Genomic DNA, 20,715 nt, shown 5'->3' on the forward strand with positions numbered 1-20,715 from the left:
GGGGGATGGAAGACAGCAGCAGTGACACAGATCTTGGAGTGGGGGTGGGTGGTGCATGGCTGGGTGGGGGGTGAAATTTGGGGGGAAGGAACATGACAGTTGGCGCTGAAGGCTGAGCCCGTGACTCACCACCACCCCCAATGCTCGTGATGGGGAGGAGACAATGACACACTCACGTGCAGCCCCCTAGCCCACGTGACCATATGCCTTTCTCACACACACACACACACACACACACACACAGAGCACATGGCAACCCTTACACCAGCCTCGTACAGAAAGCCCTCATCCACATGGAGCATCCCTGACATATGTTTGACACATACAATGGACCCTGAAGGACCACCAGCTTTGCATATACCTCCTCACCCTACATGGGCAACAACTACAGTCTCCTAACCCTCAACCTCACCTCGCGCTAAGGCTGAAAGCCCAGACTCTTATCAGCCTCTAGGCCTTTGCTAATCCAGGGACCCCAGCAAAGAATGCCTATCCTTTCTAAAATAAACCTACCCCAGAAATCTAGCCCATGCCACCACCTCCACAAAGACTGATCCAGGCCTCAGCTTACTCCTGTATCATCAGAAGGGAAGGAACGGAGCTAAACTGGGAACTCCAAGCAGAAGGTCTGAGCAGAAAGGAGCCTGACATGCCATGCTGGACCCTTGGGTTTTCAGGTGGAAAAGGGGGCTTCAGCAGGAGTGAGAACATGCCCAAGTGCATGGAGCCTATCAAAGGCTGCATCTAGCTTCCAGGTTGTCTGGCTCCCGCCTCAGTTGATTCCACTGAAGGCAAACCCAGATTACCAGCTTTAGAGCTCATGCATTCCCACCAAGTTCTTTCCTCTACTTCTTGCATTCATCATTCAACACACCACGAGGGATAGGACATACACCAGTCAGGCAGCAGAGCCTGGGGGCCAAGAGCCTAGACCCTGGAGTCAACTCCTGGGTTGGAACCCTGGCTCTGTCTCCTCCTGAAGATGGGCAAGCTACTTAACTTCTCTGGGCCCCAGTCTCTTTGTAAAGTGAGAACAGTAGCTCCTCCCCTGTAGGGTTGTTGAGGTGATTCAACCGTTAAATCACATCGTACAAAGCACTAAGCACAATGCTTGGCACATCATAACACATTCAGGACATTCGCTGTTGTCACCAGGCTCCTTGAGGTCCTAATAAAAATAATTCCCAACAGCATTTGATCTGTGCCTTACAACCATGACACAGGCTATTAATCCTCATTTCACAGATGAGGAAACCGAGGCACAGGGGAGTTAACTTGTTCAAGAGGTTAGCTAGGAAGTGGCCAGGTCAGGATTTCAATCCAGACAGCCTAGTTCAATTACTCTGGCTTGGTGTTAGGGATTTTTAAATAGTGGGAAGATAGGACACCCACTGAGAAACCAATTGAAGGACACAGCAAAGGTGAGAACCAAAGAGTCAGGCCTAGGTCCTACTCTGTATTTGGGGTCCCTCAGCAGCTTTTAGCTTCAGGAAGGGAAATATTCACCTCCCCTGAGACTCAGTTTACTCATTTGAGAAATGGAGGGATGTGGGACGGCTAATTAGAACAAGGGAATCTCTGCATCTCCCCAGTCCCTGTGTTCAGAGAGTAGCTCTGGAAAAGTAACCACCCTTGCCCACGTCCCGAACAGCAGATGAGTAAGGATGGGCAGGGCCCCGTGGACACCTACAAACTCTGCCGTCCGAGTCGCCCTGGGTCAGCTTAGAATGCAGGCACCTTGGAAGGCAGCAGAGCAGAATTCCATCTGCTACAGGGTCACCTCCTGAAGGTTCTCACCCTAGTTGTCCTTCAGGTCTTCTACCCCCCACACTCCCCGTTTCTTCCAGTGCATCTGTCCTTGCTTTTTCTTTATCCCCTCCATTTCCCATTTCCTCCTTTCTTTAGGTTTTCCTCGTTTGCTCGTTGCTTCCCCTTTGATATTTCTCCTTTCCCCTTCCTCAAGAGTCCCACGGTTCTTCTCCCCTTCCTTCTTGCTGCCTTCGTTCCTCTTTCTAATAAAAGGGGTCTGGAGCCTCAGTTTCCCTTTTTACTCCCTCCACGTGCTTGGTGCTGCTGTTTCCCCTCCCCGCTTCGCGCTGACTGGAGTTTCACGTTCTCGCTTCGCTCCTCGGGGGTTCCTGCGCACCGTGCCCCCGCCCCCACCCTCTGGGTATCGTGTGCCTCAGTTTCTCCAACTTCCCCTCGAACCGACGCGACTGCCACCTTGCGTCCCCAAGATGGCGCCCGCAGCTTCGCTCCGCCGCCTGACGTCACTGCGCTGCCCCCAGGCGTCAGGCAGAGTCCAGGAGCAGCTGGAGGAGGAGCATCCTCCATTGGGCTTAAGGGGGCGGACACTATCAACCTGGGGGCTGGCAGGTGTGGGGACATCGCCGGAGGATTGGTTGGGCGCTGCGGCAGATCCCGACGCTCCACACTATTGGCCCAAGAGTCAGAGACGTGAACATTGATTGGTCGAACGGCCGGAGCCAGACGGACGCTGATTGGGCGCGTTAGGCCGTTCCCGGAGCTGCCGAGAAGGAAGGTAGGCGGGGCGTTGCTGAGGGCGATTGGGGGCGAGAGCGAGGCTGCGGAGCAGACGAGAAGCGACGGCGGGAGCTAGAGAGGGCGCAGCGCTAGGGTGGCCGCGCGTGGGGAGCGGCGGCCCGGGCCTGGGCCCGGGGCGTGCGAGACGGCCGAGGCGGGTGAGTGCGGGCGGGCGCGCTGCAGGCTGGCCCGGCTACCCCCCTCCCCCGCTCCCGGCCTCCCCACACCACCCCGCCTGCGCACTGAGGGCCGGAGGGGGCGCGCTCGGGGCGGGGAGGGCGGAGCGGCACTAACGGCCCGCGGGGCGCGCGGGCGGCCGGGCGGGGGTCTGGGCCGGGGCAGCGGGTGGGGAAGGGGGTAGAGTCGTGTGTGCTGGGCTGAGTGAGGAGGGGCGGGGCCCCGGGCTGGGGGCTGGGAGAGACCCGGGTGGGAAGGGAGGCGTTAGAGCTGCCCCCGGGGAGAGGCTCCAAGGCTCCGGGGGGTATCGGGGCCAAAGCCTGGTGGTGGGGCCGTCTAGGACCGAAGCGGGGTGGACGGTTAGAGGGGGTTTGAGTGTCCGGGGAGGGGGGTTAGGGCGTGAGGAAAGAGGTAATTAAGTTAACGTAAAGATATAAACCTAGTTATGCCTGGGAGGAATTCGACCAGTGAGAGGGGCTTGGTGTGGAAAGATACTAGCAAATGAATGTCCCTGGAGGGAGGATTTGGGGCTGAACCCAGGTCGGGGCATTGAGAATGGAGTTACATTATGTGAAGAGTTCGGGGGGCGGGGGGCAGGTACCGTCGGAATGGGTTGAGAGGGGTGTCTGTGCAAAGGGATATGTGAAAAGGGTGTCTGGGTGTCCCTAGGATAGGTTGGGGAGAGGTAATGTGTTTGAAAAGTATAGGGAATTAGGTCAAGGTGAAGAGTGGGAATTGGTGTCCCTGGAGGTTAGGGTCATGGAGAGGTCTCTGTGCTAAGTGGGGGACGGTCTTGGTATTGCTGGAATGAGAATGAACTGTTAGTCTGACCAGAAGTTGGGGGCTCTGGGTTATCCCCCAGGGTAATAAACTGATGAGAGGGGTCTGGGTATCCTTTGTCTAGCTTGGGGGCGGGGTGGAGGGGTTCAGCTAAGAAGAAGGCAGGGTCTGGATATTACTAAAGGGAATTTGTGGGGTGGGGGTGGTATGTGTGAAACTTTAAGCCTTTGTGAAGGGTTGTCTGGATATCCCTGGATTGGGTTGTAGCATGTGCTGGTATTTTTTTGCAATGGAGAGAGACTAAGTTATGAAGAGTGGGTCTGAGCATCCCTGGAATAGGTTCGAGCAGGGTTGGGTCTTTTTGCAAAGAAGAGGGGTTTATGATGATATGAAGAGGGGATCTGGGCATCCCAGAATGGGCCAGGGTGGGAAAGGGTCTTTTTGCAAAGAAGAAGAGCTTAGGTATTTTAATAATGTGAAAGGGGATCAGGATGTTTTTGGCATGGGTTAGGCACATGGATTTGTAAAGGAGGGGTTACGTTGTTTTGAAGACCGTATCTCGGCATCCCTGAAATGGGTTAGACTGAGTCATTTGTAAAGAAGAGTGGCTGAGGTTGATATGAAGAAGCACCTAGTGCATCCCTGTAGTGGTTGGGGTAGAAGAGGAGATCTGGGTACCCCGGAGGGTATTAGAATTGTAGGTGAGGTCTCAGTGTAAAGAAGTAATTAACGTGTAGAGGGTCTGAGACAGGAGTTTGGTTGATAGGTATCAAGAAAGGGTTAGGGTTTTGTGAAGTGGGGCTGGGTATTCTGGATGGGATAGTTAGGGCTGTGGGAGGGGGCTTTGATTTGTAGAGAGGTGTAAGTAAAGAGGGATCTGAGTATCATGGGGAAGTGGTCAAGGAGGGAAAAGTATAGGTATAGCGATGGCTTAGGCCAACATGAGACAGACAAGTTGGTTGATGGAAGGGCGGGTTTGATGTTAGGGGTCTGGGGAGCAGAGGAAGAGGCAGTGTATAAACAGGCATACATAAAGGAGAGGGGTTGCACCACGTGAGGGTGCGCAAAGTGGCGGGGCCTTGGGGCAGTTTGAGTTGTCAGGTGGAAAAGATGTCAGAAACCTGGGGGAGGGGGCAGAGGAGGAGCAAGGCTGGGAAGTAGCAGCGGTTAGGGCCCCTGAGGACTCCCCCAAGCACCGGGAAGCAGGAATGGGGTAGTGAGTTGGTAAGGAGAGGAATTCAGCGGAAGAAGCTCAAGTACAGAGGACATAGGTTCTTGTGTGATGGTCATGGCTGTGGACCTGCTGAGAGGCATGGGAGGTGAGGGGCGGGGCAGGTTGTAAGGATCTGGTGGGTGGAGTTTGATGCACTTTGATTCAGAGGTGAGACTTGGGTAGATTCTGGGAAGGGACTGCTGGGAGGTTCTGTGCTTGGTATTCTTGTGTGTTCTGGAGAGGAAGAGAGGGGAGTGGGAAACGGAAGCAAGAAGTTAGAGGGTAAAAAATACAGACAAGGTCGTGGCGGGGAGTGCTAAAGGGAAAGAATTGTCCCTGAGAAGGACCGAGGAAATAGCAGATGAGCTGGGCTTTGTCCCCACCTCTTTCTTCTCGCAGCCCAGGGCCTTGCTGCCGCCATGACTGAGGAGTCCGAGGAGACAGTCCTGTACATCGAGCACCGCTATGTCTGCTCCGAGTGCAACCAGCTGTATGGGTCCCTGGAGGAGGTGCTCGTGCACCAGAACTCCCATGTGCCCCAGCAGCACTTTGAGCTGGTGGGCGTGGCTGACCCCGGAGTCACAGTGGCAGCGGAGGCAGCTTCAGGCACAGGCCTCTACCAGACCCTGGTGCAAGAGAGCCAGTACCAGTGCCTGGAGTGTGGGCAGCTGCTGATGTCCCCCAGCCAGCTCCTGGAGCACCAGGAGCTGCACCTGAAGATGATGGCTCCCCCAGAGGCAGTGCCGGCAGAGCCACCGCCCAAGGGCCCCACGCTGAGCTCCAGTACCATCCACTATGAGTGTGTGGATTGCAAGGCTCTTTTTGCCAGCCAGGAGCTCTGGCTGAACCACCGGCAGACGCACCTCCGGGGCACTCCCACCAAGCCTCCAGCCCCAGTGGTCCTGGGGTCCCCAGTGGTCCTGGGGCCCCCTGTGGGCCAGGCCCGTGTGGCTGTGGAGCACTCCTACCGCAAGGCAGAGGAGGGTGGGGAAGGGGCAGCTGTCCCTTCTGCTGCCGCTGCCACCACTGAGGTGGTCACTGAGGTGGAGCTCCTCCTCTACAAGTGCTCAGAGTGCTCCCAGCTCTTCCAGCTTCCAGCCGACTTCCTGGAGCACCAGGCCACCCACTTCCCTGCCCCAGTCCCTGAGTCAGAGGAGCCTGCTGTGCATCCGGAGACCCTGACTCCGTCACCTGCAGAGGTGCCTGTGTCCCAGCCCGACACCCTGCCATCCTCTGACCACAGTTATGAGTTGCGCAACGGTGAAGCCATTGGGCGGGATCGCCGGGGGCGCAAGGCCCGGAGGAACAACAGCGGAGAGCCAGGCGGGACAGCCACGCAGGAGCTCCTCTGCTCCGCATGTGACCAGCTCTTTCTCTCTCCTCACCAACTACAGCAGCATCTGCGGAGTCACCGGGAGGGTGTCTTTAAATGCCCTCTGTGCAGTCGTGTCTTCCCCAGCCCTTCCAGTCTAGACCAGCACCTCGGAGACCACAGCAGTGAGTCTCACTTCCTGTGTGTGGACTGTGGCCTGGCCTTTGGCACAGAGGCCCTGCTCCTGGCCCACCGGCGAGCCCATACCCCGAATCCTCTGCATTCGTGTCCGTGTGGAAAGACCTTCGTCAATCTCACCAAGTTCCTGTATCACCGGCGTACACATGGGGCAGGGGGCGTCCCTTTGCCTACCACACCAGTCCCCCCGGAGGAGCCTGTCATTGGGTTCCCCGAGCCAGCCCCGGCAGAGACTGGAGAGTCCGAGGCGCCAGAGCCTCCAGCAACTGAAGAGAGCTCAGAAGGGCCGACTGCCCCAGGCACTTACCGCTGCCTCCTATGCAGCCGGGAGTTCGGCAAGGCCTTGCAGCTGACCCGGCACCAACGTTTTGTGCATCGGCTGGAGCGGCGCCACAAGTGTGGCATCTGTGGCAAGATGTTTAAGAAGAAGTCTCATGTGCGTAACCACCTGCGCACGCACACCGGTGAGCGGCCCTTCCCCTGTCCGGACTGCTCCAAGCCCTTCAACTCGCCTGCCAACCTGGCCCGCCACCGGCTCACGCACACAGGGGAGCGGCCCTACCGGTGCGGGGACTGTGGCAAGGCCTTCACGCAGAGTTCCACACTGCGGCAGCATCGCCTGGTGCACGCCCAGCACTTCCCCTACCGCTGCCAGGAATGCGGGGTGCGCTTTCATCGCCCCTACCGCCTGCTCATGCACCGCTACCACCACACGGGCGAGTACCCCTATAAGTGCCGCGAGTGCCCCCGCTCCTTCCTGCTGCGCCGGCTGCTGGAGGTGCACCAGCTCGTGGCCCATGCCGGCCGCCAGCCCCACCGCTGCCCATCCTGTGGGGCCGCCTTCCCTTCCTCCCTGCGGCTCCGTGAGCATCGCTGCGCCGCTGCTGCAGCCCAGGCCCCCCGGCGCTTCGAGTGCGGCACCTGTGGCAAGAAAGTGGGCTCGGCAGCCCGGTTGCAGGCACATGAGGCGGCCCATGCAGCTGCTGGGCCGGGCGAGGTCCTGGCTAAGGAGCCCCCCGCCCCCCGGGTCCCCCGGGCCACTCGCACACCAGTCACCTCCCCGACCACCCTGGGGGGTGTGGCCCCCGCAGCTCCCACGGCCCCTGCCCGACGCCGGGGCCTGGAGTGTAGTGAGTGTAAGAAGCTGTTCAGCACAGAGACCTCGCTGCAGGTGCACCGGCGCATCCACACAGGTGAGCGGCCATACCCGTGTCCGGACTGCGGCAAGGCCTTCCGCCAGAGTACCCACCTGAAGGACCACCGGCGCCTGCACACAGGTGAGCGGCCCTTTGCCTGCGAAGTGTGCGGCAAGGCCTTCGCCATCTCCATGCGCTTGGCAGAACATCGCCGCATTCACACAGGGGAGCGGCCTTACTCCTGCCCTGACTGTGGCAAGAGCTACCGCTCCTTCTCCAACCTCTGGAAGCACCGCAAGACCCACCAGCAGCAGCATCAGGCAGCTGTGCGGCAGCAGCTGGCTGAGGCCGAGGCCGCCGTTGGTCTGGCCGTCATGGAGACTGCTGTGGAGGCACTGCCCCTGGTGGAGGCCATTGAGATCTACCCTCTGGCTGAGGCTGAGGGGGTCCAGATCAGTGGCTGACCCTGCCCCCACTTCCCTCTTCAGCAGCACCAGGCCCTGTTGCCGAAGAACTTCTCCAGCATCCCTTTAAGTCTCTGTAGATACTGTGCCCCTTCCTCCACCTTTCCTAACCGCCGTGTAAGTTCTGTAACTGGATTCTCTTTTCCAAGGGGGTCGCTCTGGGGTCCTTCATATACATAAAAGGTGCCCTACCCCACCCCCACCTTCCACCTGTTAGTGCTGGTGGCCCCAAGGTGAAAAATAAAGACTGAATTGGACATTTTATGTGTTTTTGTCTGGCCCAGCTGTGTGGGGGGAATTTGGGAGCTGCCTTAATGGCTTTGTCGACATCCAGAACTGTGTGGCTAGGAGGAGTAGTTTAGTAGACATTAACTGAATCCAAGAGGCCCAGAGGGATCGGGGACTTCACCCTGGGGCGGCATGGGAAGTAGTGTGGCTGTCTTGCCACTAGAGGTCCCCATAGCCCCATAGAAAAACGAAGCTGTTTCCGTTGGCTGCAAGAACAAGTTTGGGGAAACCTGTTTTTTTCTCACCACTTCTGCCCGCAAATGTAGGTCTGGGAAAGGTTTGATCTCCAGGGCAGTAGAAGAGGGTAGCTCCTGGGAACAGACCCAATGGTGGGGTTAGAAAAGATTCTGGGGCTAGGCAGCCTCATAAGGAGAGCTACCTTGACACCCGCCTGGAACTGAATTGACTTAGCCAACAGACTGGGAGAGGGCAGGTTGGAGTGGTATTTGCCTAGTTTGTCTCAAGAACTTTCCTAGGTTTTTATAACAGTTGTCAGAGTCCTCTGTGAAGAGAACATCCTGCAGGACAGGAGTCTGAAGAGGGAAGCAGGGAGGTGATTTACCCATGGTCATTCAACCCACATGGGACAGAGCTTGAATTGAAGCCTGGTTTCATCTGGTTTAATCACCCATATGCTTCCCCTGCAGTCTGCTGCCTTCTACGTATGAGGGGGAGGGCAGTCGAGAAGATGGCAACTGGAGGGAACGCTCAGTTGCTCTGCTTGCGTTGTCTCTAAGGGCCTCAGCCCCAGAAAAAGTCCTCACTAAGGTTACTCCCCACTCCAATCTTTCTGCTGGAGAAAATTCATATTTGGAACCCTGATAATTGAGAGGTGGAGAGAAGCTGTTTGTATTGAAACCAGGGAAAGGGAGGCCTGAGAGCTGCCCACTCAGACTCTCTTACTCTCGGCCCTGTCACTAGTCCTGAGGTCTCGGGGCCCCAGACTCGGAGACATACACTGGTTTCTCCTTATGTCAGGTGAAAAGTGAGGGCTCAAAAGAGGGGAGATTTACCCAGGCCACAGACTATAAAAGCCAAGTCTTCTAACCTGTAACAGAAACTTTACTAAGCCTTATTATTAAAGAAAACAAATCACCTGTTTGATAACCTGACTACACTCTGGGGCGCCTGGGTGACTCCGTGGGTTAAGCCTCTGCCTTTGGCTCAGGTCATGATCTCAGGGATCTGGGATAACCTGATTGCCCTCATGAAGAGCAGTTACCTGTTGAGCAGTTGTTCTCCAGCAGAGTGTGTGGAGCATGACGCCAGCTTTCAACGACCTCATACCCTGCAGAAAGGCCTCAGGCCATCTCAGCCCTGCATGCCGGATCCCCTTTGGTCCCCAGGCAGAGTCATTCTCAAACTGCCTGTTCCCAAGAAGAGCAGCAATGTCCTAAAAGTCCTATCAAGTAAGTGCTTAGAACAATTGGAGGGTCTGTCCCTGCCAAACCAGACAGGTTGAATAAAGAAAAGGGATGAGGATAGGGGAAGGGGGAACGCTGAGGGTGCTGGTTGACTCCCAGATTCAGAAGAGAAGAACGGCTCTCTTCCTCAGCTGTTCAAAAAGAGGTTCCTTTTTAGAGCCTCTAATGAAAACTTCAGACTTACCCTGAGAAAAGCTGACGTGTGCAAACACTGCTGAACAAGACTCATTGTTCACCATCACCCCGCTGAAACTTGATGGTCCTCAGTTGAACCACTGTCCTAAAAAAAAGATGGCACAAATCAAGCCCTTATTGGATGCTGGGGTTTGGACAGCAAAAGGCTCTTGAACTTTTTATTTTTTTTTTTTAAAGATTTTACTTATTTATTTGACACAGAGAGAGAGATCATAAACAGGCAGAAAGGCAGGCAGAGAGGGGGAAGCAGGCTCCCTGCCAAGCAGACAGAACAGAGAGCTGGATGTGGGGCTCCATCCCAGGACCCTGAGACCATGACCTGAGCTGAAGGCAGAGGCTTAACCCCCTGAGCCACCCAGGTGCCCCTGAACTTTAATGTTTGTTAGGCTGATTCCCCCAGAGAGTCAGATCCAGCAAACGTGTCCAGATGAGATCCAGAAATCTCCATTCTTTTTTTTTTTTTTTTTTTAAGATTTTATTTATTTATTTGAAGGAGATCACAAGTAGGCAGAGAGGCAGGCAGAGAGAGAGGAGGAAGCAGGCTCCCCACTGAGCAGAGAGCCCGATGTGGGGCTTGATCCCAGGACTCTGGGATCATGACCTGAGCCGAAGGCAGAGGCTTTAACCCCCTGAGCCACCCAGGCGCCCCCTTTTTTTTTAAGAGTGAGAATCCCAAGCAGGTTCCATACCCAGTGCAGAGCCTGACTTGAGGCTCAGTCCCACGACCCTGAGATCATGACCTGAGCGGAAATCAAGAGTTGGATGCTTAACTAACTTGAGCCACCCAGGTGCCCCTAGAAATCTGCATTTAAACACCAATTCTGGGGCACCGGCTGTTTTCAGTCAGTAGAGTGTGCAACTCTTGATCTTGGCCTTGTGAGTTTAAGCCCCATGTCAGGTGTAGAGATTACTTAAAAATAAAACATTTAAAAATAAATAGGGAAGGCTGGGGTCATGGGATTGAGCCCCAGGTCAAGTTCCAGGCTGGGGGTGGAATCTGCTTAAGATTGTCTCTGCCTCTCTCCCCACCCCACCCCACCTCCAATCAATAAACAAACACCATTTCTGATGCAGGTGACTTGCTGATCCCTCTAAGGAGCCTTGCAGTGCCTATTTTTAGTTGGATATGGGAGCTGCATAAGGAGAAGAAAAGGTGCTTTTTTTCTTTCAATCTTGCCAAAATGATGCAATGCCACTACTTCGTACCTAAGTGATCCAACCCCTCTTCTGTTCTTTTCCTTTCTCCTATCTCTCCCACCCCCTCCTGTTGAATTTGCAGAATCCCAGCATCTGTGTGCCAAGCATACATCAGAGGGGTGGAACAGTGACAAAGAGACATGATGCCAGTGAGAAAACCTAGTTGTTGACAGCATTTCTGATTTTCAGTAGTGAGGTCATGGGGATCAGCCCATAGCCTGGCCTGTAAAGCGACTGTTCTTGCCAAATGACCTAGTCAAGCTGGGCACAAAAATTTGAATGAGTGTTCATGTCACTCTGAGAAAGAGTGTACCTTGTACCACCAGACAACTTCAAAGTCAACTGTTTTTCAAGAGTCTTGTTAGTCCTCTGGGCATGGAAGTGGGGAAGGATTCACTGGCTTCCCGGCTTTCCCATAGTTCTCATTTACTGAAGGCAGTGTTGCTAGAGATCTGTTCTAAGCACTTACCTCGTCATCTCCTTTAACTCTTCAACCCGGTAGGTTTGGTATCGCCCATATGTTACGGATGAGGACATTGAAGGTCAGCTATCAAAAGTCACACAGCTATAAAATGGCAGAACTGAGATGTGATTCAGAACTTTGAATTCATCCTAAATTCTGAGACTTGGTTCTGATGGGTGAAAATATGGCTCAGGCCTCATTTCTGAACATATACTGTTTGAACAGAAGCAAAGCCAACCCCCTCCACAGCACACACGTACCCACCACCCTTGCCAGAACAGAGAGGAGAACACAGGAGAGCAGGCAGCATTTCTCTCTGTACAGTTTTTACTTTTTTATTTTTTGATGTTGTTCAGATGAATGACACACTCAAGTTACAAAAATGGGGCCTTAAAAGAAGCACATTGTACAATGAACAAGCAGATTGGAGTTAAGAACACTGAAACGCTAACCCGCTACCACGAGAAGAGACAGGGAGGGGTACAGGATGGGCAGGGAGGGGCTACCAACACAGGGGTCAGACAGAACTGAAAGTGGGGCTAACTTCTGAGAACAGATGAAAGGCAGGTCTCCTCCAGGCCTACTCAATTTCCAGACACCATTTCATGGTCTCCCTTGCCCTCTACTTGCCACCTCCTCCCTCCCCATTCCAACCTGATCATCTAAATGAATGGGTGGGAGACACCCATCCCAGAAAGGGCTGAGCCACTAAGATCTTTACAAGGTGGGTGCTCATCTTGCCCTAGCACAGGCTTGGATTTGGGAGGTGACAGTGGCAGCAGGAAGAACAGGAAGCCAGAAAGGAGCTAGCAGAGAGGAGTTGATCCAAGATCAGGCCCCTGCTTTTCCCCCAGATTCCTTGCCCCTTTCCCACCCCACCAGGATCCAAAGGCCCTCTCTACAAGTGCAGAGAAGCCCCAGTCACCCTGCAGATATGTAAATAAATAAATACTGAGCCCCTGGACTTGGAGGACAGGCTGGGGGAGGGGCAGCAGGGATAGAGGAGAGGAAAGGGAGGCAGAAGGGAGGGGTCACAGACATAGTAAATAGTTGTCTCCATCCCAGCAACACTTCTCTCTAGATTTTTCTCTCCTTTTTGTGTTTGTTTAACAAGGAGCTAACATTTCAAGGACAAATACTTAAAAATATACATTATTTTTTTTCTTCTTTTTCGCCTTTGTCATCGTCATCTTGCTTTGGAGACTGCTGAGGTCAAAGTTCAAACCGCATGAAGGAACTGCGGCTTGGAGTTTTTGTGTATTTTTTTTAATTTTTCTTTTTTAATTTTTTTCACTTTTTTTTCCAACGTATAAAAAGGTAGCGGAGTTGTCTGTGGGTTTTTTTTTTAATGGTTAAATCTTTGGTTTGTTTTTTTTTTTTTTCTCTTGGAGGCCTTTATCTCTCTCACTTGCCTTTCCCACTTGGAGGCCAGTGGGGGCCCGCGTGTCTCAGTCTTGCTCAGTCGGTCTCACTCTCTCTCTCACTCAGTTCCCCCTACCCTGGGCTAAAGGGAGAGAGAGGCACCCTGGGATTTGGGTGGGCAAGGAAATTAGTCAGGTCATCACCTAAGAGGCTAATCCCTTAGCCTGTCTGCCCAGGGTTCGGGGCTTGGAGACCCTCTCTTGGGCTTCCCCAGGGCAGAGATGTGCTGGGGGTGGGGAGGGGGGTTGGGGGAACAGAACAAGACTCATATCCTTCCCTCCCCTCCTGATCATAGCCCCATCTCTTATAGGGCTTGGGTGCCCCATCTCCACCCAACTCTACTTATACCCCCACCCCCTCCCTCCCAATTCCAGCCCCCACCCTCCCAGAAGAGAACAGAGAGATGTTTCAGTTACTGGCATTTTTTTTTTTTTTTTTTTGGCACAAAAGGCCCACCATTAGGGTAGACCCATTCTCTGTCCCTCCCTCAAATAGGAGGTCAGGGTTGGGGAGAAGAGAATTTCAGAAGGTTCCCCCTTCCTCCAATCCACTCATCTTCCTCTCTTTCCAGCCCAGACCGCTGGCCCCCCACTTCAGACATCTCACCTAGCCCAGAGCCTAGCTTGGGGTCTCCCTCCCCATCTCCCACATAAAGTCCCCCAGCCCCCCAACTCTCTCGCTCACACACAGACACACGGACACAGGCTCTGTACAGACCACAAAATAAAAACGATGAGATAGTTTTGTTTCCCGGAGTCGAGACAGGGGGTACTGGAGTGGAAGGGGCAGAGCGGGGTGGGGGGCATGAATTCCCCCATCACCTTCCCAACCCTGGCTCCCCCCCAGCCCCCCAGCCCCTTGCCCTGGCTGGCCCCCAGCCAACGATATTTGGTTTCCTTTTTTTAACATTAAAGTTCTATGAGGTATTTGGTGCCTTATCTCGAGTCCTCGGGGGAGGGGGGCCCAGGGGGGAGACCTGGGGCACACTTGCCCCTCCCTCCCTCCCACCCCCTTCCCAATATTTGGTTTCACAGCTGTAGTTAAAGCTTGGGATTTGGTTATTTTTCCCCTCCCAGGAATTTTCTTTTTTTTTCCTGTTTTTCTTTTCCCAGTTATGGGGGTTGGATGGGGAGGGTACCCCCCGCCCCCTGCTGCACGGGGGTCCCTCCACCAATGTCAGGGCATTGGCCCCATCCCTGCCCCTGCTTCCTCCTCTCCTCTCTGCCCCGTACCCCCCACACTGGGGGGTACGGGGTGTGGGAGAGGTCCCGTGTGGCCAGACTTGATGGGGAGGAAGCAGGATAAAGTGGGTGGTGGTGAGTCCTGGATTTTCTTTCCTTTTTTTCTTCTTTTTTCCTTTTTTTTTTTTGGTTTTTTTTTTTTTGTTTTTTTTTCTTTTTCTTGTTTTTTTGTGGGTTTTTTTTGGTGGTTTTTTTTGTTTGTTTGTTTTTTGGGTTTTTTGTGGTTTTTTTGTTCTGTTTTTTGTTTTTTTTTTGGTCTAGAATCATAGTTTTTGAGTCATCTCCACCATGCCTTCCATGCTGCCTGTCTTCTCGGAGGGGTATTTGGTCGTAATTCCTTTCATTTTGCTCTGCTCAAATGTCCTTCCTATCTGTTCAGGAGCCCTTGGCCCCCTCTCCACCCTTGGGCTGGGGCCCAGGCCCTCTCGCCAGTCCCTTCTCTTCAGGAAATAAACATGGACAAACTCAGAGGTAGGGTAAGGGCAGGGAGTCGGTTCAGCGGAGATGCTTACATTCCGGCAAGGATGGTTCAACGGCATGCCAGGCCCCATCAGTGCCAGGGCGGGAGGGGCAGCCGTTCCACTGCTGCCCAGACAAGGCACCCCGAGACCCCCAAAACAGCCGAGTCTCTGCTGTCTCCGTGGCCCAGCCCAACAGTTTCATTTCCCGGGTGGGAGAAAGGAGACAAGAAAGAAAGGACGCTGAGGACTTGGGGGACCCAGGGCAGCGGCCGCCTCTCCTTGGAGTGTCCAGTGGCACTGCTGGGGGCTTGGGGCTCTGGGCTCCCCGCTGCTCTGCCCAGCGGGGTCCAGGCCTCTGATTTCAATGGCTCGCGTCCTTCACAGCAACACTTTGGTTTGAGGAGAGACACAGAAAGAGGAGACTGAGAGGGGCGAGAGAAGAGTGAAGGATGATGGAGAAAGAGAAGCAGAGAGAGAACGGACTGAAGAGAACAGAAAAAGAAATCAGAGGAGGAATCAAACCACCCGAAAGTTTGTTCGTTTTCCTTTGTCCATTCTTTTTGCTTGCTTATTCCTTGTTTCTTTTTTTTTTTTTTTTAAAGCTTTTTCAATGGATTGGGGGGCAGGGAGCTTGGGGCTCTTGACCCCTGTCCCTGAACCCCCCTCCCAGCCCTGCCCGCCCGCTTCCATCTGCCCTGGCTGAGGGACAGGCCCAGCCCCAGCCTCCCCCTCCGGCTTTCCCGAAGACGACGGTCCATGAGGTATTTGTGAAGAGAAAGAAGCGTCTGTCCTTCCATCCGCCTTGGGGACCAAGGGCCTGGACCACTGGTGCAGGGGCTTGGCTCCACCTCGCGGCTCCTTCTTATTCTTGAAAAGTCCTCGTCTTCTTTCCCTTAAATATATATATATCTATAAATTCTTTTTTTTTCTAGTTTTAATTTATTGTTTGTTTGGTTTTTTTGTTTTTTTGTGTGTGTGTTTTGTTTTTGGTTCAAAACTTTGTTGGCCTCCACATAGCAGGAGGGCAAAGTGGCTCCCAGCGGCGTCTCTCCTCTGTCCGTTGAGACGGGTCCAGGGCTGGGTAAACATGGGGTCCAGCCAAGACTTGAGGGAGGTCTCGTGGGAGTGGTGGCCACCACAGCGCCCTCTTGGATGGGGACCACAGGTCATGGCACTGTCCCCGCCACATGGACCCTGATGGGGATGCCACCTTGAGGAACCCCACCACTGGGGTGCGTGCGTGTATACATGTGTGTGGGGGGAGGAAGAGGCATCTGCCAGTATCAGAGGGGCACAGGGTGGGAAGAGTGAGGTGAGTTCTCTTTTTGGTTTCTGGTCAATGTCAAAGAACGTGAAGGATCCCACGGATAGGCACTGGAATATGAATTTTTTTTTTTTTTCAGGGAAACTGACAGACAAGGATGGGAAAAGAGACAACTCAAATGCCCTCACCTCATCCCTCTTGCCCGAAACGTCCACCTTCCCTTGGGCCGGGGCGGTGGGTGGATTCCAGAGCAGAGGACAGTGATGGGGTTGAGGGGGCACATGTGAGAGCTAGAACTTCGCAAAACAGCCTAGCCCACCCTTCAAAGGGAAAAGGGGGAGGTATTAGGGGTGAAAAATCATCCCAGGCCTGCCCCTGCGCTCTCCCCTGGCTGGGGGAGGGAGGAGGTTAAAGCGAGACCCCCTGCCCAGGTGGGGAGAGCTGGGGACCAAGGGAGAGGGGGACACATGGTAGGGACACATTCTGTTGAGCGCAACGCTAAAAATTCTGTACATCCTTTGGATGAAGCTACTGAATATTTGGTGTAAGGTTGTTTAGGCCCCTTCTCTTTCACCTTCTGGAAAAGAACATTTGGCGGGTGGTTCTGAGCCCAACCCGTCAGCCCCAGGCTGTGCCCTGTCTTTGCTGGCCCAGGGCTGGGGGCTGGGGCTGGAGGCTGGCACATTCTCTTTTGCCTTCTCTGGCCCCCACCAAGGGAGGCAAGATTGGGGGTTGGCCCCCCAGCCAGGAGTCGGCGAGAGGTCCACCCTGCCGAGGCTTCTCTGCCCCTGGCTGGGGTTCTTATTTGGTGTCGTAGCGGTGAGGGTGAGCACACTGAGGTCTGGCTCGCAACTGGTTTTTGGTTTGGTTTTGTGGGGCATTTTTTTGTTTTTGGTTTTGGTTTGTTTTTCACCTCTGGTTCCTTTGGGGCAGCTGGTTTCTGTTGAGATTATTTTTGGTTTCTTTTTGTTGGTTGGTTTCTTTCATTTTCTTTCTTTCCTTCTTTCTTCCTTTTGTTTTGTTTTTTTGGTTAGTTGGGTTTTTTTTTGTTTTTTGTTTTTTGTTTTCTTTTGGTCTTTCCTCCCTTGTCACTCCAGCTCCAAGGACCCTCTGCACCACCACCGCTGACCTCCTTGCCCTCTTCCCAGGCGGGGGGAATGAGGTGGGGATCAGAGGAGTAGGAGGGGAGGCAAGGTGGGTCCTCACTCGGGCTTGGACCCTGCCTCGGGCCCCCCAGGGCCTCCAGGGGTCTGTGCTGCCGCCTCACTGCAAGTGGAGGACGAGGATGAGGATGAGGAGGAGGATGAGGAGAGGCCCGGAGACTTGCTGGAGATGGAGGCTGCCACGGCCGCAGCGGCTGCCGAGACCAGGCCCACGCCAGGCGAGGCGCTGAGCAGGGGCAGCCCAGCGTGGTTCAAGAAGAGCGGCGAGGTCACCAGGCCGGGGCTCCCCGGGGCCGCGCCAGCCGCCCCCAGCACCAGGTTCCCGCTGCCGTCAAGGCTGGTAAGGGGCAGGGTTCCACCAGAGGCCAGGGCTGGTGGGGAGAGAGAGAGGCTGGGCTGGGGCGCCTTCCAACATCCTTCCCACGGTGCCCCCTGTCTTCCCATCTGCCCCACTGACCCCCGTCAGCAAAGGTGAGATGGGTATGAAGAGGCGAGCGATGCAGTGAGCAGGGACAGGATGGCATGGCTGGAGCAGCAATGGGGGGAGGCTCGAGGCCCCAAGGGGCCAGGCTGGTGGTGATGGGAGTGACATGAGGCAGAACGCACCTTGGATAGTGGCCAAAGGGTTGTTGCTCATGAGGGCTGGACTCAGCCCGGAGCTCAACCCCACCATTGTGCTTCTGCAAGAGGCAAAGCAGAGGCGTTAGCAGGGGCAGGGACCCGCCGGCGGCAGAACTGGGGCGCAGCTCCCACCCCGGGAAGCAGCAGCCAGCCAGCTTCTCTCCCCACAGCCTCCCAAACCGCAGCTGTCCACTTACCCCGTGCTGGGGTTCAGGCCCGACAAGCCGATAGCCGAGTGGCTGCCTTGAGGGCTGGGATTTGTGCTGTTGGTGGTGGCCGGGGGTGGGGGAGTGACAGAGGGGATGGAATTGAGGGGGGGCGCGGCCCCGCCCCCGCCCCCACCCCCTCCGGCTGTCCGGCTGGGGTGAAGCGTCCCCACAGCTGAGGATAAGGTAGTAACTGCCAGAGAGAGACAGAGAGACGGAGGCTTCAGCTTCCACTCGTCCTCCACCGGGGAGCTCGGGGTCCACCCCCGCTCGCCTTCCCGCCCGGCGCGCGCCCTGCAGCCTCTCCCCCGGAGGAACAGATTTAGGCCTCCCGCCCGCTCTTCCCACAGCCGCGGTGACAGCGATCGCAATAATCGCAGTGTGAGCCGCCACCCACCGAGCCGAGCCCGGTGCCCGGGAGCGCTCAGCCAGCGCGAACCCTTCCCAGAGCCTCGGCGTCGGGGACCCAGAGGACTACGCCCTGGGGCTCCCTCTAGGGGCCGGGCCCGCGGTTGCAGCTGTGCGCCCCACGGTGGACCGGGCTCGGAGCCGGCTGGGGCCACATCGCCAGACAGCCAAGGGCAGCAATTTCCAAGCTTTCCGTCCCATCTGTACCCTTGGGAGAATGCCTTCACCTCTCTGGCCTTCAGTTCCCTAACTTGGAAAATGGGGTTAATAACAGGACCAAAAAAAAAAAAAAAAAAAAAACCAAAAAAAAAATAAATAAATAAATAAATAACAGGACCGACTTCATAAAATGGGTGTGAGGATGATTTTTTTTTTCTTTGTTTAGCTTATTTATTTAAGTAATCTCCACGCTCAGTGTAGTGCTCGAACTCACAACGCTAAGATCCGGAGCCGCATACTCCACGGACTGAGCCAGCCAGGCTCCAGTTTTATTATTCTTATATATATATTCTTATAAATCCTTACATATATTATTCTCATATACACAAGCCCTGTCCCAGGAAGGGAGCAAGGAGGGCTTTGGGTACAAAAGAGTATATATGTGTGTGTATGTGGGTCTGTATGCAGACACACACTCTTGTATGTACATATTCATGTATAAAGCTCCTGTATGTAGTATACATTCACAATAGTTTTATAAAACCCAAGGCTCAGAGAGGTAAAGTCACTTCTGGAGCTCACACAGTTTATAAAAGGCAGGAACAGACCTGAGGACATCAACTTTTAGCAATGCCCGTGCTTTTCTCATAGGAAATCACAGAGCAGAGGAGAGCCGAGCTGCTCTGGCAAGGAGGGGTGAGGCTGCCCTCTCCCGTCCGTGCCCCCTGCCTTCCTCATCCCCAGGCTCAACCTTGAGGCCCACAGACACCCAAAGCCACTAGAGAACCCCAGGCCTGCACTGGGTCCTCCCAATGCCCCCTCACCGGGGGGCTCTTGCCTGCCCTGACCTGTTGTGCTCAGACTGCTGGAAGCTTGGGACAATGGCAAGGTCCCGGCGCCCCCCTGGGGTGTGACCTGGGGAGAGACGAAAGAAGGCATGGTGAGGCCACTGTTTCCCAGCAGCCCCCATGGTGCTCCCTGTGGGGAAAACCCCCATTCATCTGACCTCAGGCTGAGGGGAGAAGGGGCTCTGGGCACAATGCTATGCTTATATTATGCTAGGTTCTTTCCATCTTATCTAACTTAACATTTACCCAACATGATCCTGAGCCGCAGGTGGGAAGAAAGCATTTCCAGTTAAGAGTGTTCCCCCACTGACACCATCAGTGTTTCCTCTGACACCATCCAGCTGCAAGTCTAAAGCGTGTGTGTGTGGGGGGGGGCGACTGTTATGATCATAAGGGGTGTCTCTGCATCAGAGTGTTGGGGTGTCCTACTGCTTGATTTTCTGGGACCACCCACCAGCCTCCTTCGCCTCCCTGCCTCCAGTCTTGTCCTTCTATCATCTCCAATAGCCTCATTCTTAATGTGACCCTGTCCTTTCCCAGCTCAAAAGTCCACATTAGCTCCTCACTGCCCGTGTTCACATTCAAGCTCCTCAGCATGTTACTTGAGAGTCTGGCCCCTGCCCAGCCCCTACCCTCGCACTCATTCATATACATTCCTGCTCCAACCACATTAAATTGCGCTGGAGTTCCTCCAGTTGTGGTCAGCACACTCTGGCTTCTAGGCCTCTGTGCACAGCAGTCTTCAAATGGCTGGCAACCTCCCCCTCATCCTTTAGAACTCAGCTCAGGTGGTCTCTTCTTCCTCCATACCAGGGGGGCAGGGGGCTCCTCTCTGTCACGTCACAGCCCCTTTCCACATAAGATGCAATAAAAAGGTGTCCCAGTGTGTCTGATCCTGAGTGGGTCTGTGTGCAGCGGTGAGCCTGAATGTACATCCAGGGACAAAATGCTGTCCCTGCCTGTGTGTGTGTGTGTGGCTGTGTCCCTGCCTGTGTCTGTGTGTGTGGAGGGAGGGGTACCTCCATCCCTTACCTGGGATCCCTCCCCCTGTGGCCATGCCCTGTGAGAACTGGGCCCTGTTTTTTGGCTCTGATGGTGTGTGTCTATGGGTGCTTGTATGCCCCACATAAGACCACAGTTTCCTGGAAACTGTCCCTGGGTGACTGTGCTCTACCCATGTGACAGCCTGTCCCTAAAAGTCAGTCTCCCTGCCCCTGTGCCAGGCACTGAGAACAAGCAGGTAGACTGTGCTTCACAGATGCGCCTGCCCAGGGGCGGGGTGTTGCCAGAGCTCTATGCCCCCCACCCCCCGGGGGCTCCTTGTACCAGATGGGGGCTGTAGCTGGCCGGTTTCCCCGGGCTGGGCAACATGGGGGCTGCACTGCAGGGGTTGATACGTTTTTCCTTCTGGCGCCGGTTGCAGAACCAGACGCGGATCACTTCCTTCTCCATGTGCAGCTGCTCTGCGATCAGCAGGATCTCCTCTGAGGTAGGCTTCTGGTTCTGCAGGCAGAGGGCTGGTGAACCCCAG

At 54.8% G+C, this 20,715-nt stretch overlaps 2 protein-coding genes across 30 annotated transcripts in view; one reads left to right on the plus strand and one right to left on the minus strand.

Annotated features, from left to right (window-relative positions):
* Positions 1-2,355: 2,355 nt before the first annotated feature.
* ZNF574 (zinc finger protein 574) lies at positions 2,356-8,088 on the plus strand. Of its 2 annotated transcripts, none has more exons than XM_082710866.1 (2): positions 2,356-2,542; positions 5,114-8,088. In XM_082710866.1, the coding sequence occupies exon 2, from the start codon at positions 5,134-5,136 to the stop codon at positions 7,822-7,824; it is 2,691 nt and encodes an 896-aa protein (XP_082566992.1). In that variant the 5' UTR covers positions 2,356-2,542; positions 5,114-5,133; the 3' UTR covers positions 7,825-8,088. The 2 variants fall into 2 exon arrangements, with proteins under 2 accessions (XP_082566992.1, XP_082566991.1); XM_082710865.1 differs by having other exon boundaries at positions 2,533-2,702.
* Positions 8,089-11,700: 3,612 nt separating this feature from the next.
* Positions 11,701-20,715, minus strand: part of POU2F2 (POU class 2 homeobox 2) — a gene marked incomplete at its 3' end in the record, with an annotated part of 79,383 nt that continues 70,368 nt past the window's right edge. For 14 of the 28 annotated variants that reach the window (XM_082710878.1, XM_082710892.1, XM_082710873.1 and 11 more), the window contains 5 exons: positions 20,511-20,687; positions 19,185-19,251; positions 17,761-17,962; positions 17,549-17,622; positions 11,701-17,313 (listed from right to left, as the gene is read on the minus strand). In XM_082710878.1, coding sequence (XP_082567004.1) covers positions 16,982-17,313; positions 17,549-17,622; positions 17,761-17,962; positions 19,185-19,251; positions 20,511-20,687 — 852 coding nt within the window. Of the gene's footprint in view, positions 17,314-17,548; positions 17,623-17,756; positions 17,963-19,184; positions 19,252-20,510; positions 20,688-20,715 lie in introns of those variants that run through there. The other 14 variants (XM_082710886.1, XM_082710885.1, XM_082710883.1 and 11 more) reach the window with 4 other exon arrangements.

The sequence above is a fragment of the Mustela nivalis genome, assembly GCF_964662115.1.
Source record: "Mustela nivalis genome assembly, chromosome: 18".
NCBI lineage: Eukaryota > Metazoa > Chordata > Mammalia > Carnivora > Mustelidae > Mustela > Mustela nivalis.

Bases quoted from the DNA above. Each gene is read 5' to 3' on its own strand.
- ZNF574 (XM_082710866.1), top strand. From the start codon at position 5,134: ATGACTGAGGAGTCCGAGGAGACAGTCCTGTACATCGAGCACCGCTAT.